This window comes from Manis pentadactyla, chromosome 3 (assembly GCF_030020395.1).
Source record: "Manis pentadactyla isolate mManPen7 chromosome 3, mManPen7.hap1, whole genome shotgun sequence".
NCBI lineage: Eukaryota > Metazoa > Chordata > Mammalia > Pholidota > Manidae > Manis > Manis pentadactyla.
Window position 1 is genome coordinate 159,997,201 of NC_080021.1, and position 26,225 is coordinate 160,023,425.

Sequence of the window (26,225 nt, forward strand, 5' to 3'; positions counted from 1 at the left end):
CCTTGCCCCCTATGCTGTTTCCTCTACACTTAGAACTCAGCCAAGAGGCCTTCTGTGAGAACTCCTCTGCTTGATCGTGCCCTTGCTGCTGGCAAACCCAACAGCTATTGCTTAGTCCCTATCATTTAACATATATTTGATATAGCAGACTGTGCTGTAGACACCAGAAATTCAGTGGTGAACCAAAAGACAAGGCCCACTCACCTGCCTTCATCACCCAGCCCTGAACTGAGGTTATTTTTTAAACCAACCATGTGCTGGTACCACCTCCACTTATAACTTCGATTTTGGCTACCCTCTCATACTTGGCAATTCTACCACAACCCTGTCAGCTCCCTTTCCAATTCATCCCCATGAATAATCCTACATCTTAACTGCTAAACTAGACTTCAAGGTTAAAATTCAAACCCTCTCCAACTGCAAGCCCTAGCTAATTCACACTATGCACTGTCTCCCTAATGCACAGTCCACAGAATATTTATAGGGTTATAGGCCATCCTTAATATTCCATCTTACGACATATCAGAAGTATGAATTCAAATACCAACCTGCTCTTTGAATGGAATCTGTGAGAATTCTGTCTGCTGTGTCATACTTGGTGTGATAAATGTATCCATTCTCAATAAAAGCTAAGTCTATTCCTAAGACATTAAGAAAAAAAAAAGTCATTTTGCTTCAAAGATCAACCTTGCTTTAGGCCTATTTGTTTAAATTATTAAATTCCTAAAAGATGAAATGTCACAGCAGAGGCATGATTGCCTTGTCACGTTTATGGATGAATGATGCAAGTTCTCAGAGAACCTATAGCTACGGGATGTAATTCAGTACCCAGGGACTTAGGATGTTTACTACTGCACTGGGAGGCCTCATGTCACATGGCAACGAGTAGGAATATCAAGTGTGGGAGGTAACTGAAATATTGCCAATTACATCCTTGCCAAGTCAGAGCCAAAATTTAACTTCAAATAAGCTATACAAGCCTCCAAGGGAGCTGGTAAAACAAAGATCTACAAAAGTCAAAGACCCCTGAAGGATGTGTTACCATCTTATGGGAATGAAGTGCTAAACAGTTCTCCCCCATTCTTCTGTCACATTATGGGGCAAGATGACATGTTCTAGAAAAGGCAAGGTATTTAAACTGGACTGGAGTTTAAAAGAAAAGGGAAATATCAGGAACTCGGTTTGAGGAGTCAGAATATACAGCTTGCCCATAGAGAATCTGCTCTCAGAAAATGCTATTTACTCACAAACTTCCAAAAAGTAAAACTTGCTTTTGATTAATCACAGTCACACTGCAGCCCATAATGATTAACAAAATACCTGGAATGTTACCAAAATCCCTATAGATACGGAAGTCGGTATCTGAGGGAATGATTCCACTCTGAAAAACCTCCTGAGCCACCACAGAAGCAAAAGGGTGTTTAGCTGCTGAAACATAAGCTTGGACCAACCAAGGATTTTCAGGACCTAAAACAAAATAGGACAACACAAGGTTAATCTGGGAATTTTTTAACACACCTGAAATAGCTACATGGTGGTTTGGGGAGGTAAGTCCAGAGTTTGCTGTTTAATTTTTTTTTTCTGCATTTTCCAACATTTCTCTGATAAATGTAAATGACTTCTGGAATGAAAAATAACCTTTTAGAAAACAAAATTATTTGTAATTTATAAAATAACACTATAGAAAGTTTAAGCTTAAAAATGAAAAATCACTCCAAAAGTCTATCATCCAGAAGTAACTATTTTCATTTTTATAGCCTCTTCTTAGAAGTATGATCATGTGTACAGAGCTGTACTCATAGGGTATATATACTCTGTGCATTGATTGCTTTTTCACTTAACAGATATTAAATGCATTTTCCTATGTTGCTTGGTATTACAATGATAATTTTAATAACTACACTAACATTCACTGAATATACCATTAAGTTCCTTATTAGTACTGTTTATAATTTTTATCATTATTAGTAATTCTGTATTAACATCTTCATGCACATACAGCTTTTTTCAAATGTGAGGGTTTTTCTTCAGGCTAATGAGTTAAATTGTATTACCATCCCCAGTTATTCACTCCTCCCTCCCGTGTTAACTCGCAATGTCTCCTGTGTGAGCAGCACATGCACTCCTTGCCCTATGAACTGCAGGCTTGGCCACATGAACCGTACTGGCCAACAGAATGTGAACTGGGAGAGACATGAACCCACTGAGATTCCAGGGCTGTTTGTTACAAAAACTTCATCGAAGGTTGACTGATGAAGATAGATCAAGTAATTGCATTTCAGGGAATCTAAGAATATTAACATTTTTATAACTTTATAAACAGATAATCAAATTGCTTATTACAGAAAAATGACCCTAGATATGGGAGGGGAGGTATATAGAAACACTATAGAATCAGACACCCAGTGACCCAAATACTGGAGTTACCAGACACAGATTTTAAAATAATTATGATTAATATATTTAAAAACATAGATGATAGCAAGAATTGCACCAGACAAGTGCAATCTACTTAAAGAAGTCAAATGGAAACCCTAGAACTGAAAAATGTAACAACTATTAAAAATTTTAATATATAGTTTAATACAAAGAGAAAGGATTATAGAATTAAAGCACAGAAAGAAAAAAGGAAGGATAATAGAGTATGTTTATAAGAGACATAAAGGATATAGTGAAAAGGTCTAACACATGAGTAACTGAAGAAGTCCCAGAAGAGGAAACAGAATGGAGCAAAAGCAATGTTTAAAGAGGAAATGGTCAATAATTTCCCCAAATTTCTACAAAATATCAAACTGAATACAAAAAGCTCTACAAATCCCAAACAGGATCAATATAAAGAGCCAACATTCCTAGCCCCAACAAGCTTTGCTTCTGAGTACCATTATCCACTAAAAGAATCAGGTCTCATTAGGAAAATGGTTTATTCCAGATATGGGGCTAGGAAAAGACAAATTGGAACATCCTGTGCCAGAAAGAAAGCACTCAAAGGAGTATGTCAGAGACATCTCAAAAGGACTCAGGTACCAGCTGAAGTTGCTGCCACTGGCCTAAACTAGGACAACTCTGCATCAAAATGATAGTAATAGAATATATAATCCATAAAACAAAAATACATGAAATGCTGAAATAAACACAAAAGAGAATAGAAAGCCTATCAGCAGATGGAATGATGGAGCTAGAAAATGCAACATCTGGCTAACATTATAGTAAAAATGCTTTGGGGTAAGAATCCGCAATGATTGCTAAAACTAAGGAGAAAGTTTCATGAAAAACAGGAAATTTAGTCTCAAAGTACCTATACAGAGGAGAAAATAATAACTTTACAAAGTAGAAAAACTGGCAAATATGTAATGAAGTGACATAAAGTTAACATCACCATTCATCAAACAGTATAACATGCCTCCTGATGTGATTATGAGAATGATGCAAATGCAAAGGGAAAACAAAGGAACAGTGCAGAAACAGATCACCAATCCTTACCATGTTAACATGCTATTACTAAAATAGTATGACTATTATTAGACATTAAAAATCAAAATCATACTATTAAAATATTATTAAAACTATAGAGTAAAACAGGTAAACTATAAAAGAAAGAATCACTAAAATCAGAATTAATGCTAGTCTTAGATGAGAGGGAGGGAGCTGTATTTGAAAAGGGGCAGGTGGAAAATTTATGAGGGTGTGAGAGAGTCCATCTACTTTTATGAGTGGCAGTTAGAAGGGTATTTACTTTATAATAATTAAGTTCAGACTTTCATATTTTTTTGTATATGTTATACAATGGTTGTGATATCTAATAAAACATGCCAATTAAATGCTATCTGATCCTGGACTGTAACTCTAATTAAAAAAAAAAAAACCCAAAAGAGCTAGGTAGGATATTATTGGAACAACTGGAGAAATCTGAATATGCACTGCTCATGAGGTAATACTTTTATATTAATGTCATTTTTTCAGTGTGATGAGTGTACTATTATCAAGGAACATACTGTTCTTTCTCTGCTGAGAAGATTATGTTGTGATTATTGATTGAAATGGTATCCCTCCTTTATTCTGATAATGCGACAGATTACATAGATTGATTTTCAAGTATTAAACCATCTTCATTTACCATCTGGTAAAGTTTCAGGACGTAAAATCAATATACAAAAATCAGTTCCATTTCTATACACTAATAATGAACTGTCATAAAGAGAAATTAAGAGAACAATCCCATTTACCATTGCATCAAAAAGAATAAAATACCTAGGAAGAAATTTCACAAAAAATGTTTTTTCACTTTCAGGTATACAACGGAATGATTCAATATTTATATATTGCAAAATGATCACGACATTAAGTTTTTTGTCTGACTAACTATAACATTAGTCAGATGTTGCATTTTCTAGACTTACTGTTACTTATCATTTTGATATTACTATCATTTTGATGCATGATCTGTCCTGGTTTAGGCCACAAAAAGTGAAAGATCTGCACACTGAAAATTGTGAGGCACTGATAAGAGAAACTGAAGAAACAAATAAATGGAAAAATGTTCCAGGCTCATGAATTGGAAGAGTATCATTAAAACGCCTATACTCCCCAAAGCAATCTACAGATTCAATTCAATTCTTATCACTCCAGAGGGATTTTTCACAGAAATAGAACAAACAGTCCTAAAATCTGTATGGAACCCCACAACACCCCAAATGGCCAAAGCTATCTCGAGAAATAAGAACAAAGCTGAAGATATTACACTTGCTGATTTCAAACTGTATCACAAAGCTATAGTAACCAAACAGTATGATCTAAAGACAACCAGATCAATGGAAGAGAACAAAGAAATAAACCCACACATATATGCTCAGCTAATTTACAACAAAGAAACCAGGCATATACACTGAGGAAAAGACAATCTATTCAATAAATGGTACCAGGAAAACTGGACAGCCACATTCAAAAAAACAAAACTGGACTGTGATCTTACACCATATACAAAAATTAACTCGGGTAGGGAGGGATAAGGGGGGGAGAAGTAGGGGGGTATTAAGATTAGCATCCATAGCGGGGTGGGAGAAAGGGGAGGGCTGTACAACACAGAGAAGACAAGTAGTGATTCTACAACAGGTTGCTACGCTGATGGACAGTGACTGTAAAGGAGTATATAGGGGGGACCTGGTATAGGGGAGAGCCTAGTAAACAAAGTATTCGTCATGTAAGTGTAGATTAATGATTAAAAAAAAAAAAAAATGCAGTTCCTATGTGGTGACCTCTAATGAGTTCTACACAATGATATAAAGGACATATAAAAGTGTAGGCAAAGGGTCTGTGTGTGTTTATACAGAGGATCAAAGCCTAATTTGGCTACCCCGAAAATGAACTAAGATACGATATGAAAAAGAACTTCCAACATCAGCACTCTCGGGAAGACTCATGACAGAAGAAGATCAGAAAAAAAAAAAAAAAAAAAAAAACTTCAACAAAGATCCACGCACTGTCACAGGTGTAGATGCACTCATCCCACCAGTTCCTGGACTTGCCATGGGAAAGATGAAGGAGATATCTAAGCTGGCCTGTGCATGCAGTAAAACAAAAATTGGACTGGATCTATACTGTTGGAACTCAACCAAGAATTAGGAGAAGTGCAAATTGTAGCACTCCAAAATCTTACAACCACAGACTATTTATCGTTAAAAGAACATATGGGATATGAACAGTCCCCAGGAATGGGGTGTTCTAGTTTATCTGAATTCTCTCAGACTGTTTAAGTTCAGTCGGACAATATCCACCATATCATAGATAAGTTTTCACAAATGCCTAAGGTGCCTAACTGGTTTTCTTGGTTTCACTGGAGATGGCTGGTAATTACAGGTATGCTTTGGTTAGGTAACTATATTCCTATTATGTTAATGTGTGTGCACAATTTAATTAGTCGTTTAAAACCTATCCATGCTGAAGTTACTCTACAAGAAGATATGTCAAAGAAATAATCAATCTTCCCAGGTTTTCTTCTGCCTGCTACTTCTGTAGCTTTTCTTCTTCCTACCTAATCACAACCTTTAAATAGAACTCGTGCCACATGTCGAATTTACCGAGTATCATAATTCTTCCAAGTGGTAAAGACACCTCAAGACAAATGCTGGGCATAGAAGCCACAGGGCATAAATATGCAAAGAAGTAAAAAGCTAACCTTTTCAAACGATAAGGCCTCTCTCTCACTTACCAACTTAACATTTCCCTGTATGGCCCCGGAAGATGACTGATTAGCCAGAGACGGGTAAGATTCCTCAAGGGAGGAACAACCTAAGACAGGCACAGTCGCAGGGGGCCATCTGGTGAGAAAATGGGGAGCAGCAGAGGTGAGGCTTAGAACCTCACCCCCCCTGTTCTGAGAGAAATCTTCTGCATACGTGGATGTTTTATTGCCCTCGTCTAGCGCGGATTAACACATAGTCTACAGGCACACACCTGATCATCTACATTTGCTCTCTTACAACACTAAACTCTGTTTTCTACCTTTATCTCGTATCTACCTACCACTTCAGCATTTTATTAAAAATAATAATAATAGAGAAATGTGGTATCCACATATAAATCAGGTTTAAAAATCAAATGAATATTCATATTTGAACTGACTGTGTATAGTTCATAATGCATTAACAAAACCGAAAGCTTCTGTGATGACTGCCCTTGCACTGTTCACCATGTAACTTATTCACTATGTAAGAATTTGTACTCCATGTAAGAATTTGTTCGTTATGCATCAGAAGATTGGAGACTGACGAAAATTGGGCTTGGGGTGGATTAATGATTGTGCATTGAGTATTGACCCCCCTATACAGAGATTTGTTGTGGTTAACAACTATTTGATCAATAAATATGAGAGATGCCCTCACAATATATATATATATATATATATAAACACACTTCCAATTGTAAAATAAATAAGTAACCGGGATGTAAGGTATAGCATAAGGAATATAGTCAAAATATTGTAACAACTTGGTATGGTGATACCTGGTACCTAGAAATATCATGTATATAAATGTTGAGTCGCTGTGTTGTACACCTGAAACTAATGTAATGCAATGCTGTTGTCAACTACCCTTCAATAAAAAAATAATAATAATAAAAAAATTAAAAAAAAAAATAAAAAAATAACTCAAAATGGATGAAGATTTGAACACAAGGCCTAAAACTGTAAAACAGCTAGAAGAAAACATAGGCAATAAGCTCCTTGATATCATTCTTGGTGATTTTTTGGATTTGACACCAAAAACAAAGGCAACAAAAGCAAAAACAATTAAGTGGGACTACATTCAACTAAAGAGATTCGGCACAGCAAAGGAAACCATCAACAAAATGAAAAGGCAACTTACTGAATGGTAGAAAATATTTGCAAATCATGTATCTGTAAGGGATTAATAACCAAAATATATTTTTAAAGTTCATACAATAGTAAAAAAAAAAATGCAATTAAAAATGGGCAGAGGATCTGAATAGACATTTTTCCAAAAAAGACATACAGATCACCGATGGGCATATGAAAAGGTGCTCAACATCACTAATCATCAGGGAACTCCAAATCAAAACCACATAGAGATATCACCTCACACCCATCAGAATGGTTATTATCAAAAAGACATGAAATAACAATTGTTGCTGAGGATGTGGAGAAAAGGGAACACTATGCACCACTGGTGGGAATGTAAATTGGTGAAAAACTATGGAAAATAGTATGGAACTTCCTCAAAAACTTAAAAATATAACTACTGTATGATCCAGCAATCCCACTTCTGATTATTTATCCAAAAGAAACAAAAGCACTAACTCAAAAAGATATATGCACCACGATGTTCACTGCAGCATTATTTATAAAAGCCAAGATACAGACAACCAAAGTACCCACTGATGGTCAAATGAATAAAAAAATGTAGTAGGTATATACAATGGAATATTATTCAGTCTTAAAGAGGAAATCTAGCCATTATGGCAATATGAGGGCATAATGCTAAGTGAAATAAGTCAGACAGAGGAAGAAATACCATATGTGCTCACTGATAATGGAATCTAAAAACAAAAAAACACAAACTCACAGATACAGAGAACACATTGGTTGTTGGCTGCTAGAGGCAGGGGTGGAAGATGGGTGAAATGGGTGAAGGTGGTCAAAGGGTACAAACATCCAGTTATAAAATTAGAAAGTCCTGGGGATGTAATATACAGCATGGTGACTATAATTAATAGTACTGTATCATGTATTTGCAAACTGCTAAGAATAGATCCTAAAAGTTCTCATCACAAGAAAAACAAAACTTTTAACAATGTTTAGATGGATGTTAACTAGACTTACTGTAATCACTTTGCAGTATATATTCATACTGAATCATTATGTTGTATACCTGAAACTAAAAAAAAAAGAACACACATCTGGTATTCCTGAAATAAGCTCAACTTGGTTGGAAAGCATTACCTTTTTTGTATATAGATACACACACTCCTGGATGCAGTTTGCTAATATTTTATTAAGGATTTTTGCATCAACATGGCATTTGTCTCCCAAAAGTATCTACCAAAGCTAATCATATGCACACCTTATGACTCAGTAATCTCACTCAGAAATATGCATATACAGGGACTTGCAGTAAAAAAGATGGAGGAGCAGGAAAGCAAGGTGGAAACTTCCTTCCACATATACATCAAGGAAGCAACTACAGCAAATACAACTAACCCTGAAAATGACCTGAAGCCTGCAGAACAGACTATCTACACCTGGTAAAGAAGAGAAGAGCACACAGAGAAGGGTGAAGTGGAAGAACCATGGTCAATTGGAACCCAAGCCTATACCCCACCCCAGCCCACAAGTGGGAGGGAGAAGAACAGAGTGGTGGGGGAGAGAATAAGTTCTCAAGAACTCTGAACACCTGGCCCTGGGGATCTGCTCTGGGAACACAAGTCCACACTGCACTGGGCTTTGGTGATTAATGGGGCTGGACACTAGGGAGAGTAGTAGCAGTCTGGGAGGATGAGACTCCTGTCCCCTTCTGGAAGACAGGGACATGTCATCAGACCCACTGAGACCGAACAGAAGGTGGCAATTTGAAAGATTTACCAGCAGCAGAAAGTAAGCCGGAGAAGAAAGGGCAGGTGGAGGATGTTCTGGGGCCCTCCCTCAGCCCAACTGGTCAGGCACTCATGGGAGCCAGCTATATCATCCTTCCTGGTGGCTCAGCCCCATGGCTGACTCCCTGTGAACCTGCCCTGTCCATCCTGCCAGCCCAGTAATACCACTGCTGCTCAGCAGGCAGAAGGCAACCCCGCCAACGAGTCCCAGCAGAAGTGCCACAGGGCACACAAAGGGCACACTGAGGCAAGTTGTCAGCCTCTGCTGACAGAGATCAGTCACCGCCGGCAGTCAGGCAGGAAGGCAGCCCTGCTCACTGGCCACCAAGAGCAACTGCAGCTCTACTGCAAAGGAGAAACAGGCACTGGTGAGCAAAGAGTCTTGAGCTTCCAGGCACCACAGGAAGCATAGCTATTCTATCTAGTATAAAGGAAGAAACAAAAAACACAGACAAAATGAGGAGGCAGAGGAATGTTTCAAACAAGAACAAAATAAGACACCAGAAAGAGAGCTAAAAGAAATGAAGATTACCAATCTTCTTGATAAAGACTTCAAACTAACATTCATAAAGATGCTCACTGGAGAAAAGAACTGCTCATCTCATTGAGAACTTCAACAAAGTGATAGAAGATTTAAAATAAAGCTACTCAGAGCTGAAGAATAAAATAACAGAAATTAAAAATACAATAGAGGTACTGAACAGTAGACTGCTGGAAGTACAGGAGAGAATCAATGAAAAGATAGAAAACAAGAAAGTCTCCAAGCTGAGAAACAGAAAGAAAAAAAGAATTTCCAAAAATCAGAGAAAGCTAAAAAGCTGTGACAACTCCAAATGAAACAATATTAGTAAAATAGGGCTCCCAAATGGAGAAGAGAGAGAGAAAGGAGTAGACAGTCTCTTTGAAGAAACAATAACTGAAAACTTCCCCAGTCTGGGGAAGGAAACAGACACCAGGTTCTGGAAGTGCAGAGAGCCCCTAATGAAAGAAACTCCAGGAAGACAACACCAAGACATATAATAATTAAAATAACAAAGCATGAGGGTATTGAAAGTAGCTAGAGAGAGGCAGACACTTATCTATAAGTGAAACTCCATAAGTCTATCAGCAGATTTCTCAGCAGAAACTTTGCAGACAAGAAGGGAGTGTCATGAAATATCTGATGTATTTGGAAGGAAGAACCTTCAACCAAGAATCCTCCACCCAGCAAGGTTATCATTCAGAATTGAAGGAGAAATTAAAAGTTTCAGAGATAAACAAAAGTTAAGAGAATTCACCACCACTAAAACAGCCTTACAAGATATGTTAAGGAGACTTCTATAGATGGAACTGTTCTTAAGCCTTAATACTTCTCATCAGTAAAAATAAACCTGCAGTAAAGGTAGTAGACCAATTACTTACAAAACAAGTATGAAGTTTAAAAAAAAAGTACTAAAATCATCTATACACAAAATCAGTCAAGGGACACACAAAAAATGTAAATTATAACATACATAAAGTGTGGAGGAGGAGGAAGAATAAAAATGTACTCATTTTATGACTGGTGGTTATCATGGCATAGGGGTTGGGGTGGGTGGTTGGGGAGGGTGAGGGGAATAAAAGGGCACAAAAATTCTCAATCATAATGTAAGTTGGTCATGGAAATAGTAGTTCAGTACGGGGAATATAGCCAATGATTCTGTAACATCTTCCTATGTTGACAGATAGTAACCACACTGGTAGGGGTGAGGATTTAATAACATGGGTAAAAATGAAGACAAAAAAGGAGTACATTTAAATTGTATTTGAAATAGAGTGACCATCAACTTAATATAGGCTGTTATATATTTAGAAAACTAGCTATGAATCTAATGGTAAACACAAACCTAAACCCTATAAAAGATACACAAAAAATTGAAAAAAGAAAGCCAAGCATAACAGTAAAAAAAACAATCAAATAACAAGACCCTAAGAGTGAAAAAAAGGAACAAAGAGGAACTACAAAACAACCAGAAAACAATTAATAAAATGGCAATAAGTACAGACTTTTCAATAATTACCTTAAATGTAAATGGACTGGATACACCAATCAAAAGACGCAGGGTGGCAGCATGGATAAAGAAACTAGACCCATCTATATGCTGTCTACAAGAGATTCATTTCAGACCTAAAGATATACACAGACTGAAAGTGAAGGAATGGAAAAAGATATTTCATGAAAATAAAAGGGAGAAAAAAGCAGTACTTATATCAAACAAAATAAACTTCAAAACAAAGAAGTAACAAGAGACAAGGAAGGACATTACATAATGATAAAATGATCAGTTCAACAAGAGGATGTAACCATTATAAGTATCTATGCACCCAACACAGGAGCACCCAAATATGTCAAACAAATAATAACAGACCTACAGAGGGAAATACAAAACAACACAATCACATTAGGGGACTTTAACACCCCCATTTACATCAATGGACAGATCATCCAGACAGAAAGCATAATAAGGCAACAGAGAAGATGAACAACACATTAGACCAGGTGAACTTAGCTGATATACACAGAACACTCTACCCAAAGCAACAGGATACACATTTTTATCAAGTACACATGGAATCAGGCCACAAAAAGAGCCTCAATAAATTCAAAAAGACTGAAATTGCATGAAGTATCTTTTTTAGATCACAATAGTAGGAAACCAGAAATCAATGCCATGAAGAAAAACCAACAAACACATAGGAGCTAAATAACATGCTTCTATATAATCAATGCATCAATGAACAAATCAAAGAGGAAATCAAACAATACATGGAGACAAATGAAAACAGAAATACAACAGTTCAAAATATGTGGGATGCTGAAAAAGCATTCTAAGAGGGAAGTACATAGCAATATAAGCCTACCTCAAGAAACAAGAACAATCCCAAGTAAACAGTCTACCCTCACACCTAAAGACACCAGAAAAAGAACAAATGACACCCACAGTTAGTAGAAGAAGGAACATAATAAATATCGAACATATATAAATAAAATAGAGAACAACAAAATGATAGGAAAATAATCAGTGAAACCAAGAGCTGGTTCTTTGAGAAGATAAACCAAATAAACAAACCCCTACCAGACTTTCCAAGAAAAAGAGAAGATGAATCAAACAAAAAAGGAACAGTTATAAGTGACACCACAGAACTACAAATAATTATTATAGAATTCTATGAAAAAATATATGCTGATAAATGGGACAACCCAAAATAAATGGACAAATTCCTAGAAAAGTACAACCTTTCAAGACTGACCTAGGAAGAAACAAAATCTGAACACACCAATTACCAGTAACAAAGTTGAACTGGTAATCAAAAATTTCCCTGCAAACAAAAGTTCAGGACATATGTCTTCATAGCTGAATTCTATCAAACATTTAAACAACTAATAACCCATCCTTCTTAAAGTTTTCCAAAAACTGGAAGAGGAGGGAATACTTCCAAATTCACTCCGTGAGGCCAGCATCACTAATACCAAAACCAAACATACACTACAAAAAAAGGAAATTATAGACCAATATTACTGACAAACATAGATGCAAAAATCCTCAACAAAATATAAGCAAACCTAATTCAAAAATACATCAAAAGGATCATCTATCACAACCAAGTGGCATTTATTCCAGGGCTGCAAGGATGGTACATTATTCATAAATCTGTGTGATACAGCACATTAGCAAAAGGAAGGATAAAAACCATATGATCATCTCAAAAGATGCTGAAAAAGGATTTGACAAAATTCAACATTCATTCATGATTAAAAACTCTCAACAAAATAGGTATAGAGAGTATGTACCTCGACATAATAAAGGCTGTGTATGCCACAGTTAACATCATACTCAATGGTGAAAAGCTGAAAGCTTTTCCTTTAAGATCAGGAACAAGAGAAAGATGCCCAATCCCTCCACTTTTTTTCAACATAGTACTGGAACTCCTAGCCAAGGTAATCAGACTAGATAAAGAGATAAAATGCATCCAAACTGGTAAGGAAGAAGTTAAACTGTCACTGTTTGCAGATGACATGATATATACAGAAAACCCTAAGGACTCCAGCAAAAAAAATATTAGAATAACTGGATTCAGCAAAATCACAGAACATAGAATTAATATACAGAAATCTGTTGCATTCCTACATACTAACAACAAATTAGCAGAAAGAAAAATCAGGAAAACAATTCCATTTACAACTGCATCAAAAAGAATAAAATACCTAGGAATAAACCTAACCAAGGAGGTGAAAACTATAGACACTCATGAGAGAAATTAAAGACAACAAATAAATGGAAATCTATCCTATACTCATGGAAAGGAAGAATTAATACTGTCAAAATGTTCATCCTGCCCAAAGCAATTTACAGATTCAATACAATACCTATCAAAATACCAATGGCATTTTTTCCATGAACTAGAGCAAATAATCATAAAATTCATATGGAACCATGAAAGACCTTGAATAGCCAAAGCAAACCTGAGAAAGAAGAACAAAGCTATGGATAGTACACTCTCTGACTTCAAGCAATACTACAAAGCTATAGTAATCAAAACAGTATGGTACTGGCACAAGAACAGACCCATAGATCAATGGAACAGAATAGAGAGCCCAGACATAAACCCACACATATATGGTCAATTAACATATGATAAAGGAGCCATGAATATAAAATGGGGAAAAGACAGTCTCTTCAACAACTAGTGTTGGAAAAACTAGACAGCTACATGCAAGAGAATGAAAGTGAATTACGGTCTTAACTCCATACACAAAAGTAAACTCAAAATGGATTAAAAACCTTAATGTCAGACATAAAACCATAAAACTCTCAGAAGGAAACATAGGCAAAAATCTCTTGAACATAACAATGAGCAATTTTTTTCTGGACATGGTCCCCCAGACAAGGGAAATAAAAGCAAAAATGAACAAGTGGGACTACAACAAAGTAAAAAGCTTCTGCACAGCAAAGGACACCATCAGCAGAACAAAAAAGCAGCCTATGGTGTGGGAGAATATATTCATAAATGATTTATCCAGTAAGGGGTTAAAATCCAAAATATATAAAGAACTCATAGGACTCAACACCAAAAAAACCAAATAACTGATTAAAAAATGGACAGAGCACCTGAACAGACATTTCTCCAAAGAAATACAGATGGCCAACAAGCACATAAAAAGATGCTCCAGACTGCTAATCATCAAAGAAATGCATCAAAACCACAATGAGATCTCACCTCACACCAGTCAGAATGGCCACTATCTTAAAGACAAGAAATAACAAATGGTGAGGATGTGGACACACAGGAACCTTTCTCCACTGTTGCTGGGAATGTAAATTGGTGCATAGAAAGTAGTATGGAGGTTCCTCAAAAAACTAAAAAAAGAAATACCATATCACCCAGTAATTTCACTTCTTGGAATTTACCCAAAGAAAAAAAAGTCCCTGACTCAAAAAGATACATGCACCCCTATGTTTACTGTTGCATTACTTACAACAGCCCAGATATAGAAGCAACCAAAATGTCCACCAATAGATGAATGGATGAAGATGTGGTGCATATACACAATGGAATATTTTCAGCCATAAAAAAAAGAAAGAAATCCTGCATTTGCAACAACATGGATGGACCTAGAGGGTATTAAGCTAAGTGATATAAGCCAGACAGAGGAAGACAAATAGCATAGGATTTCACTTATTTGTGGAATCTAAAAACAAAATAAAACAAAATGAATAGAAAGGCAGTAGACACACAGACACTGAGAAGTGACTGGTAGTCACCATGGGGGAGGGGCTGGAGTGGGTGGGTGAATGGGGAGGGTGGGGGGATAAAAGAGCACAAAAATTCTCAGTCATAATATAAGTTGGTCTCAGAGATGGTAGTGCAGCATGGAGACTATAGCCAATGATTCTGTAACATTCTTTCTATGCTGACAGATGGTAATTGCACTAGTTGAAGTAAGGATTTAGTAATGTGGGTAACTGGTGAACCACTGTTTTATACTTAAAACTAATATGAGATTTTCTATCAACTATACTTCAATAAAAAATAATGAAAAAAAATTTTAAAGATCGTTAAGTCAAAAAAAAAAAAAGAAAATGCATACACAAAAATGTGTACCAAATGACAGTTACAAGAATGTTCAAAACAGCACCATCCATAAGAGCCAAAACCCAGAAACAATCTAACATCACCAGATAGAATAGATAGTCTTGTCAATTCTTGTCAATATCCAGTAAGGAAAGGGAATGAACTACTGCTAAACACAACACAGATAAATCTTACAGACATAATGTAGAATGAAAAGGATACACAAAAGAAAACATAGTATATGAGTCAATTAACAGAAAGTTTAAATTCAAGCAAAATTAAATCTATCAAGATATAAGTTAGAATGGTGGTAACCTTTTTGGGAGGAATGCCTGAGTAGGGTCAAAATGAAGGCTTCTAGAGAGCCAGGAAGACTCTCAATCTTGATCTGGGTTCTGGTTAAATGATTATATGCAGTTTATAAAAATTCACTAGAACAGCGAGAAGCTGAAAGCATTTCCTCTGAGATCGGGAACTAGACAGGGATGCCCACTCTCTCCACTGTTATTTAACATAGTACTGGAGGTCCTAGCCACGGCAATCAGACAAAATAAAGAAATACAAGGAATCCAGATTGGTAAAGAAGAAGTTAAACTGTCACTATTTGCAGATGACATGATACTGTACATAAAAAACCCTAAAGACTCCACCCCAAAACTACTAGAACTGATATCGGAATACAGCAAAGTTGCAGGATACAAAATCAACACACAGAAATCTGTGGCTTTCCTATATACTAACAATGAACCAACAGAGAGAGAAATCAGGAAAACAACTCCATTCACAATTGCATCAAAAAAAATAAAATACCTAGGAATAAACCTAACCAAAGAAGTGAAAGACTTATACTCTGAAAACTACAAGTCACTCTTAAGAGAAATTAAAGGGGACACTAACAGATGGAAACTCATCCCATGCTCGTGGCTAGGAAGAATTAATATCGTTAAAATGGCCATCCTGCCCAAAGCAATATACAGATTTGATGCAATCCCTATGAAACTACCAGCAACATTCTTCAATGAACTGGAACAAATAATTCAAAAATTCATATGGAAACACCAAAGACCCCGAATAGCCAAAGCAATCCTGAGAAAGAAGAATAAAGTAGGGGGGATCTCACTCCCCAACTTCAAGCTCTACTATAAAGCCATAGTAATCAAGACAATTTGGTACTGGCACAAGAGCAGAGCCACAGACCAATGGAACAGACTAGAGAATCCAGACATTAACCCAGACATATATGGTCAATTAATATTTGATAAAGGAGCCATGGACATACAATGGCGAAATGACAGTCTCTTCAACAGGTGGTGCTGGCAAAACTGGACAGCTACATGTAGGAGAATGAAACTGGACCATTGTCTAACCCCATATACAAAAGTAAACTCAAAATGGATCAAAGACCTGAATGTAAGCCATGAAACCATTAAACTCCTGGAAGAAAACATAGGCGAAAACCTCTTAGACATAAACATGAGTGACCTCTTCTTGAACATATCTCCCCGGGCAAGGAAAACAACAGCAAAAATGAGTAAGTGGGACTATATTAAGCTGAAAAGCTTCTGTACAGCAAAAGACACCATCAATAGAACAAGAAGGATCCCTACAGTATGGGAGAATATATTTGAAAATGACACATACGATAAAGGCTTGACGTCCAGAATATATAAGGAGCTCTCACGCCTCAACAAACAAAAAACAAATAACCCAATTAAAAAATGGGCAGAGGAACTGAACAGACAGTTCTCCAAAAAAGAAATACAGATGGCCAACAGACACATGAAAAGATGCTCCACATCGCTAATGATCAGAGAAATGCAAATTAAAACTACAATGAGGTATCACCTCACACCAGTAAGGATGGCTGCCATCCAAAAGACAAACAACAACAAATGTTGGCGAGGCTGTGGAGAAAGGGGAACCCTCCTACACTGCTGGTGGGAATGTAAGTTAGTTCAACCATTGTGGAAAGCAGTATGGAGGTACATCAAAATGCTCAAAACAGACTTACCATTTGACCCAGGAATTCCACTCCTAGGAATTTACCCTAAGAATGCAGCAATCAAGTTTGAGAAAGACAGATGCACCCCTATGTTTATTGCAGCACTATTTACAATAGCCAAGAATTGGAAGCAACCTAAATGTCCATCAATAGATGAATGGATAAAGAAGATGTGGTACATATACACAATGGAATACTACTCAGCTATAAGAAAAGGGCAAATCCAATCATTTGCAGCAACATGGATGGAGCTGGAGGGTATTATGCTCAGTGAAACAAGCCAAGCGGAGAAAGAGAAATACCAAATGATTTCACTTATCTGTGGAATATAAGAACAAAGGAAAAACTGAAGGAACAAAACAGCAGCAGAATCACAGAACTCAAGAATGGACTAACAGGTACCAAAGGGAAAGGGACTGGGGAGGATGGGTGGGTAGGGAGGGATAAGGGGGGGAGAAGTAGGGGGGTATTAAGATTAGCATGCATGGGGGGGTAGGAGAAAAGGGAGGGCTGTACAACACAGAGAAGGCAAGTAGTGATTCTACAACATTTTGCTATGCTGATGGACAGTGACTGTAAAGGGGTTTATAGGGGAGACCTGGTATAGGGGAGAGCCTAGTAAACATAATATTCGTCATGTAAGGGTAGATTAGTGATAGCAAAAAAAAAAAAAAAAAAAAAAAAAAAAGGGCAGTTCCTGTGTGTTAACCTCCAACGAGTTCTACACAAGGGTATAAAGGGCATATAAAAGTGTAGGCAAAGGGTCTGTTTGTGTTTATACAGAGGATCAAAGCCTAATTGGGCTACCCCGAAAATGAACTAAGATACGATATGAAAAAGAACTTCCAACATCTGCACTCTGGAAGACTCATGCCAGAAGATGATCATCAAAAAACCCCAACAAAGATCCACACACTGCTACAGCTGTAGATGCACTCATCCCACCAGCTCCTGGACTTGCCATGGGAATGAGGAAGGAGATATCTAAGCTGGCCTGTGCATACAGTAAAACAACAAATTTGACTGGATCTATACTGTTGGAACTCAACCAAGAATTTGGAGAAGTGCAAATTGTAGCGCTCCAAAGTCTTACAACTACAAACTATTTATTGTTAAAAGAACATATGGCATGTGAACAGTCCCCAGGAATGGGTTGTTTTAATTTGTCTGATTTCTCTCAGACTGTTCAAGTTCATTTGGACAATATCCACCATATCATAGATAAGTTTTCACAAATGCCTAAGGTGCCTAACTGGTTTTCTTGGTTTCACTGGAGATGGCTGGTAATTACAGATATGCTTTGGTTATGTAACTATACTCCTATTATGTTAATGTGTGTGTGCAATTTAAGTAGTAGCTTAAAACCTATACATGCTGAAGTTACTCTACAAGAAGATATATCAAAGAAATAATCAATCTTCCCATGTTTTCTTCCGCCTGCTACTTCTATAGCTTTTCTTCTTCCTTCCTAATTACAACCCTTAAATAGAATTCGTGCCTCATATCAAATTTACCGAGTATCATAATTCTTCCAAGTGGTAAAGATACCTCAAGACAAATGCTGGGCATAGAAGCCACAGGGCATAAATATGCAAAGAAGTAAAAAGCTAACTTTTTCAAACAATAAGGCTTCTCTCTCACTTACCAACTTCACATTTCCCTGTATGGCCCCGGAAGATGACTGGTTAGCCAGAGACGGGTAAGATTCCTCAAGGGAGGAACAACCTAAGACAGGCACAGTCGCAGGGGGGCCATCAGGTGAGAAATTGGGGATCAACAGAGGTGAGGCTTAGAACCTCACCCCCCCGTTCTGAGAGAAATCTTCTGCATACGTGGATGTTTTTTTGCCCTGGTCTAGCTTGGATTAACACATAGTCTACAGGCACACACCTGATCATCTACATGTGCTCTCTTACAACACTAAACTATGTTTTCTACCTTTATCTTGTATCTACCTACCACTTCAGCATTTTATTAAAAATAATAATAATAAAGAGAGAAATGTGGTATCCACATATAAATCAAGTATAAAAACCAAATCAGTATTCATATTTGAACTGACTGTTTATAGTCCATAATGCATGAGCAAAACCGAAAGTTTCTGTGATGACTGCCCTTGTACTGTTCACTATGTAACTTATTCATTATGTAAGAATTTGTTCTACATGTAAAAACTTGTTTGTTATGCCTCAGAAGATTGGAGACTGACAAAAATTAGGCTTGGGGTGGAATAATGATTGTGCATTGAGCATTGACTCCCCTATACAGAATTTTATTGTCGTTAACAACCATTTGATCAATAAATATGGGAGATGCCCTCACAAAAGAAAAAAAAAAAAAAGGACAGACTTCCAATGGTAAAATAAATAAGTAACCGGGATGTAATGTATAGCATAAGGAATATAGTCAAGATATTGTAACAGCTTGGTAGGGTGATAGCTGGAACCTAGAATTATGTATATAAATGTTCTACCACTGTGTTGTACACTTGAAACTCATGTAATGTAATACTGTGTGTCAACTACCCTTCAATAAAAAATAATTATTAAAAAAAAAAATTCACTAGGCTGAACTCTCAGAAATGTGCTTTTTCACATTACAATAAAAGATGAAGACACTTAAAAATAAAATTTTAAGTTCATTTTTATATATTGTACAATAGAAAATATCTGAGAAAAATGTAAGACCTATCAGCAGAAGAGATTTACAGTTTTAAATATCTAGTACCTGGCCTTTAGCCCATTACAGACCCCGCTGCTGTACGCTAGTGCTCCAGCCCTACTGCAGCCTCTCACAGACTGTCCACTGAGGCCTACAGATCAAGTTTTGGTGTAAAAAGGAAGGATGTGGAGACTGGGATAGGGCAAGCAGATCAGCTCCTGAGCAGGATACTCTCCATGACATAAACAAGGCAAAGGGGGTCCTTAGATGAGAAATTACAGACCTGAGGATTTCACTCAAGGATTATTATCCTAATAGGTAGATACTAATACTATCCCACCTCTACAGACAAATTGAAGCACGCAGCAGTTGGGTGACATGACCAAGTTTGCACCCCTAGAGTGTGTGACAGCTGAGATTTGAACTTGGGTCATCTGACTACAGAGCCGGGGCTCTTCAATCACTGCCCTGCCCTGCCTCCCCCAGAAAACTCCTAATTATCTCACAAAGAAGGGTGGGAGGCAGATACAAAAGTATTTTCACTTTATATTCTCTCTCCTGCTGTCATCTAAATCCTATGATGCTTCCAGTTCCTTGTCAGATAGAGAGTGCCTGGAAAACTTTTGGGTATGCAGTTTAGCCACAAGAATAAGCTACCAAACCCCTAGAGGGAAAACATGATATAAAAACTCAGACAAAGGGGGGAAACATTCTCTCCAAAATGTTTGGATGCTCCTCCAGAAAAAATTACTTTTGAAGTGTGGGAATTTTACTCTAGAATGAATAAACATTTAAATTGCATATATATTGCTAACTAATAACAAGTCTTTTTGCTTTATTATTAAATAATCACAAGCAATGCTAAAATTTAAACAATAGAGAAAATCACAAAGACTATAAGTAAAGGCAGTAATGATGACTCTGGTTTGAAGTTCATGAAGCAGTGGGGCAAACTGGTTTTTTTACATTTGCCCAATCCTCCACTCCAGTTACACCCACCACTGCTCCACCAACCAATATCCACCATCCAACAGGACTGTTGTTACACAGTCTGTTTATATCCTTCCAGGTAGTGCAGTTATACATAAAATGTATGCAGCTGTAGAATCTTTAGGTAAAACTATCTAATTTAGTAAAATGAGCACAGACTGTCCTAGCAAAAGTGAGTATGCAATAAACATAAATAAAGGAATTGACTTGGATCTAGACCTCATGAACCCCAAGTAAATGTGTTTTAACCTCTGTGGACTAAAGAGATGTAAAATATATTAATATGTATCCATAGAATATGTATGCATGAATATGGCATGGAATTCAGGAAAGGTACAGACCAAACATTAAGACTGGTTTTTCTCTGAGTCACAGAAGCACAGGGGCCGGGTGCTATGCTATGAAAATAAATTAGAAGCACAGATATGAAGGCATTTACCAAAAAGTACACTTGCACACAGGAAAACATACAAATATATACTCCTGCCCATGTGGAGCCCTGACATTTTCACCAGAAGAAGGAAAGATACAATGTTCTCTTCACTTACAGAATTTACTCTTGCTGCTTTTTGATCTGCCAATGTTCCTCCTATCCTGACTGAATCCAAGATTTAGAGGGAAAGGGATAATAGTGTAGCATCTACTTACTTCTAATAGATATTAGATACCAGCCGCTTCCCATTAGTTAGCAAAGAATAAGCAGAAAGGTTGGAGAGATGAAAAGAAGAACCTTGCTTCTAACTTTACGATCTTGAGATTCTCAAAAATTTAGCTGAAGTAAAATATGTATCTTTTTTGAAGGGTGAAAGTTTAAGATAAGTAGAATGGAGAATATTAAAATATGGTATTGTTTAGATTATAAAGACATACTTAGAACATCTTAACTTAATACTATGTCTGTAAAGGGTGCTAAAGAGCAAATGAACTATCACCTTACTCACTTCTCCCAGCCATCTCATGACCCAAAACACACTCTTCATTATAAAACTTCTACATTGCTAACTAAAATGCATTACCCAAATTTCTAACAGAGTAGGCATGGAACTACCAACATCAGATTTTGGTACACACTGACTAAGCAAATCTGAGCTCTGAATTCTGTTAAGATGACAACTGATATTAACTTAACTGATAAATTATCCTTATAATCTTGTTATCCTTAGAAAAGTTTGATCATAAAACCAAAAGCATTTCTCTGGCTAATTAAATATTACTGGATTTTTATGACATTCAAATTAATTCAATGATACATTTAAAGTCCTGTAACTACCAGTAAACTTACCCATTTTAATTCATGAAATAATTGTCATTTAATATGATTTATGTTATAGTCACCCATAAAGGATAAAATTTCACTACATATATGATAATCTGGTTAGTGGCTAAGGACATGGGCTCTGAGCCCAGACTGTCTAGGTTCAAATCCCACTGTACCATCTACCAATTTTGAAATCTTAGGCAAATTATAATCTCTCCTGCCTCAGTTTTCTCATCTATAGAATAAGGATAATGACAGTACTTACCCCTCATGTTGTTCTGAGAATTAAATGACTTAATAAATGTAAAATGCTTTGAACAATATTTGGCATACAATAAGCACTACATAAGTGTGAGGCGCTATAAATATCATTTTGTTAAAAATTCTAACAAAGAGAAGCTAAAACTAGCTCCTTCTTTTTAAAAGAATGTTCACTTCACTATAGAGATGACTTATGTGAAAAAAATTTCCACTTTTACAAAAACAAGAATTGCATTAAAGTATACAATGCAATTGCATTAAAATATAAAATATAGCTTCACATACCTATTTGGAACACAAGTTCTTTCCCTCCTACACCTGCTGCCTCCAGGTTAATAAATGCACGAATCAAGCTGGCCCAGGGGTGCTGAGTAATGAAACCATGACTGGCCTGAACGAGAAAGGAAGAAATCAGTACAGGTTAAACAATCTTAAATTATCAAAGTCTTTATTTCGCTTAAAGACAGAATATCTATGTTGATAAGGGAAGAATAGGAAAATAATCATTTTTTCAAAGGCAGTATCTAAAGATATCTGTTTCTCTCACAATGCATAATGGCAGTGTGCATTTTGCTGAGTGGAAAGTCACCATCACAGAAGGCAGCCTGATTTCCATGAGTCGTGCCAAACGATACCCTACCAAGTGTGAGGCTGTGCAAAAGAAAGGGTAAAAAAACAGAAGGGAAATGCTTATGGTTGGGACTCATGCTATGCACCTGCCCCAAAACATCTCTGAAACTCCAGTGTAAATGAAAACCTGAGATAAACCACAGAACCCTTTTATGAATCAAACACTGACAAGATGATCTGTTTGAACACATGTACATATTTTAAGTACTGCCAGGGACTATATTTCTTCTGCACATCATTTTATACTACTACTCCAATGAATAATTAAAATGCGGGCTAGCTATTATTATTATTATGCTCATTAAATCATTACTCTAGTCTAGTACGTACAACTGTAAAATCTCACTTGCAAGACATTTTCTTCAGCACCGTTAAAGAGAAATATGACAGCATGATGTAAGGCTTCTGAAGATGTTGACAAGACACGGAGGACTTCCAGCATCACTGAACAGCTGACTGCATCATCACTGGCTCCTTTAAATCAGAAAAACAGATTTGCTTCTTGGATTTTAAAACATTTACAGTATGAACCATCATCCTAGGAATGAGGTTTTCTCATCAAGAAAGCATCAAAGGAGCTGCAAGACCAGATGCATGGCTCTGCCAGCCCACCAGCAGTAACTTCATGAGGGCATGGATCTTTGTCTGGTTTTCCAGCTGACTTACTTTCCATGTCTAGAACCATGCCAAGCCCACTGTAGTCATTCAATTAATATCTGTTGAATAATCAACCAGACAGGACCTCAATCAATACCAGAAACTGGCATTCTTATCAACTCACAGCAATTTGTTCTATTCTTTACCCTTATTCCACATCCTCTGTAACATGCTCATTTATGGCGTTCACAGCTTCCTGTATCATCTCCCACTGCCACCCACTCCTCCTTTACTGCAAAAATCATAAAAACTGCAGATCACTCCACTTTTACAGAGGGGTCAGTTTGGAAGGTATAGCATTTTTTAGGTTTTCTTCAAGGTCATGTGATGAAAAACTACAGAGAAGACTCCAGATCTAATGACTTAAGTGGTATCCCTGGTCGTGGCAATCATAAAGCAGATGACTCATCAAATCACATAATTTCTTCTTGATTCAGAAACTTTATGTATTAATTAAAGGGAATTGTAAAGATGACTTCAGTGACTTGATTTTTTTAAAAACTTTGTTTAAGAGGTAGTTAAAGGAACTGATTGGATACTTGCCATTAAGTTTTTTAAATGAGGTAATTCATAACATTATAAGAATGTCAATTTAGTGACACAGACTGAAATAGAGAAACCTGCTGAGATCTGCTTCAAAATAATTAAGGGTTACAGGGGTAGGGGTAAATGAACAAGAACAGATTGTCAAAGCTGGGTGGCAGGTATACTCAGGTTCATTAAACAACTGTTTTGTACATATTTGAAATTTTCCACACTAAAAAGTTTATAGAGTAATCAAAATAAATAGGCACAATAATGACCCAGGCAATAGCTTCTGAGTTTACCCTCTGGAAGGCAGCGTGGTACAGTGTAGCATGGATTTCAGAGTAAGAAAGACTTGGGAGTCAATTCTGGCTCTGTCATTTACCCTACAACCTCCTGGTCTAGAGGGCAAGCTAATGTTATTCAGCTGAGGTGTGCTGTGAGGCTGACAAGATAATGTAGTCTGCACTTAATGTCAGTTTTTCCTTCTCTTTGCAAACCTAAGGCTCCACAGCTGAAGTGCTTGTTTTGGCACTGTTAAATTCCAGACCCCATTCCTGCTCACAAAGAAACTGTATGTATTAGCTATACTTGTCTTGTTAGTGGTTACTGAATTGTACCTTAATCCAGGTGAAACAAAGTAATAATTATCTAATTATTATTAGGAGGAAGTACATGCAGCTTTAAGTAAAAAGTGCCACCTTTCAGAAACCAAATGTAATTCAGTTTTAACTTTGAGACTCTGAGTTACTTTAAATAAAAAGTAAACAATAATAAAGTTCTTCATTCAAACTAAGAGAAAAGGAAATTGATATTTATCTATATAGGATTGATCAAAAAGCTGAATTGTCCATTTATCTTTATTTTAATGGTTCTGGTGTCTGAGAACAGAACTAGAGAAGGGTTAAATATCTTCAAGAAAGTTAGAGGACATCACCCACAAGGGCTGAGTGGTTAACCGACATCCCTTTCACTTGGAATTAACTCTGAAATTGAAACCACCTCTAAAATAACTCAACATCTCTTTTACCAACAACCTGGAACCATGAAGCAAACCCAGGAAGATACTTAAGGCTTTTCTGTAGGTAACATTACTCCTAATTGGTATCAGCTACTCATAACTAGCTGAGAAGAACTTTTAAAAAATACCCATGTTTCAATTAGTTCATCCATTAAAAGGATTTAGGTGATAGTCTACTTTATAAGTGTTTTTTTAAACTATTTTTAACAATATTTTAGAGAAATGTCCTTGAGATTGTTGGTATACATATTCTTATAAAATATTAGTTAAAAATGGGTTTCAGTGACCCACCAAAATGCCATCCTTTTATTACTAGACTCCATATACATGATTTGTAGCATTTGGCATTATGTTTCTGATGCTTGTATACACATGTTTCTTATATAATGCTCTTAATAAATAATCATGGTGTTAATTTGTCCCTTCTTAAAATTTAACATAATTCTGAATGTAGGGTAACATTTGATTACTGCTTTGAAATAGGCACATAAGACCAGTGGTTTCCCTAGCTCACACAAAGGTATTTCTGACTTTATAAAAAAGGAGTGTGTATACTGATTTCTCAAAAAGCATATTACATTCTAAATGCAATTTGGCAAGTGTGGGAAAAATGGAAGTTCTTATAGCGAGTATCCTCACCTGACCCTAAAGTACTTGACTATGTAACTGGCCTGCTGCTAGACTACTGCTTCCACATCCTAGGTAATGAGCTTATTATTGACTGAGTCACTATATGAAGAGATCTGCCCCGTGCGCTGGGCAGAGGCAGAGACGGAGGTGGATGACGGCCTGCAGACTGCTGGATGTGATTCTACTGCTTGACCTACTACCATGAGAATAAAGCTGGGTATAAACCATTTTAACCCAAGAACGTTCTGTTGTCATTTCTCAATCTCACCAAATCCATAGTGAACTTGCCCAGGGCTGAAACCTTCAGACAAGACAGCAAGCCTTCTGATTAAAGATATCCTAGTATGCATCATTTCATTAAGGAAACAAGTTTTATTTTGTATTTTGTATAA

The 26,225-nt window shown here is 36.7% G+C and overlaps 1 protein-coding gene across 9 annotated transcripts in view; it reads right to left on the bottom strand.

Annotated features, from left to right (window-relative positions):
• Positions 1–26,225, bottom strand: part of ERMP1 (endoplasmic reticulum metallopeptidase 1) — a 113,101-nt gene that overhangs the window by 83,092 nt on the left and 3,784 nt on the right. For all 9 annotated transcript variants that reach the window (XR_005023398.2, XR_005023396.2, XR_005023399.2 and 6 more), the window contains exons 3-6: positions 23,347–23,474; positions 22,656–22,761; positions 1,321–1,467; positions 549–641 (exon numbers count right to left, since the gene is read on the bottom strand). Coding sequence is in view for 4 of the 9 variants with exons in the window: in XM_057498643.1 (XP_057354626.1) it covers positions 549–641; positions 1,321–1,467; positions 22,656–22,761; positions 23,347–23,474 (474 nt within the window). In the remaining 5 variants the exon portion in view is untranslated. The remainder of the gene's footprint in view (positions 1–548; positions 642–1,320; positions 1,468–22,655; positions 22,762–23,346; positions 23,475–26,225) is intronic.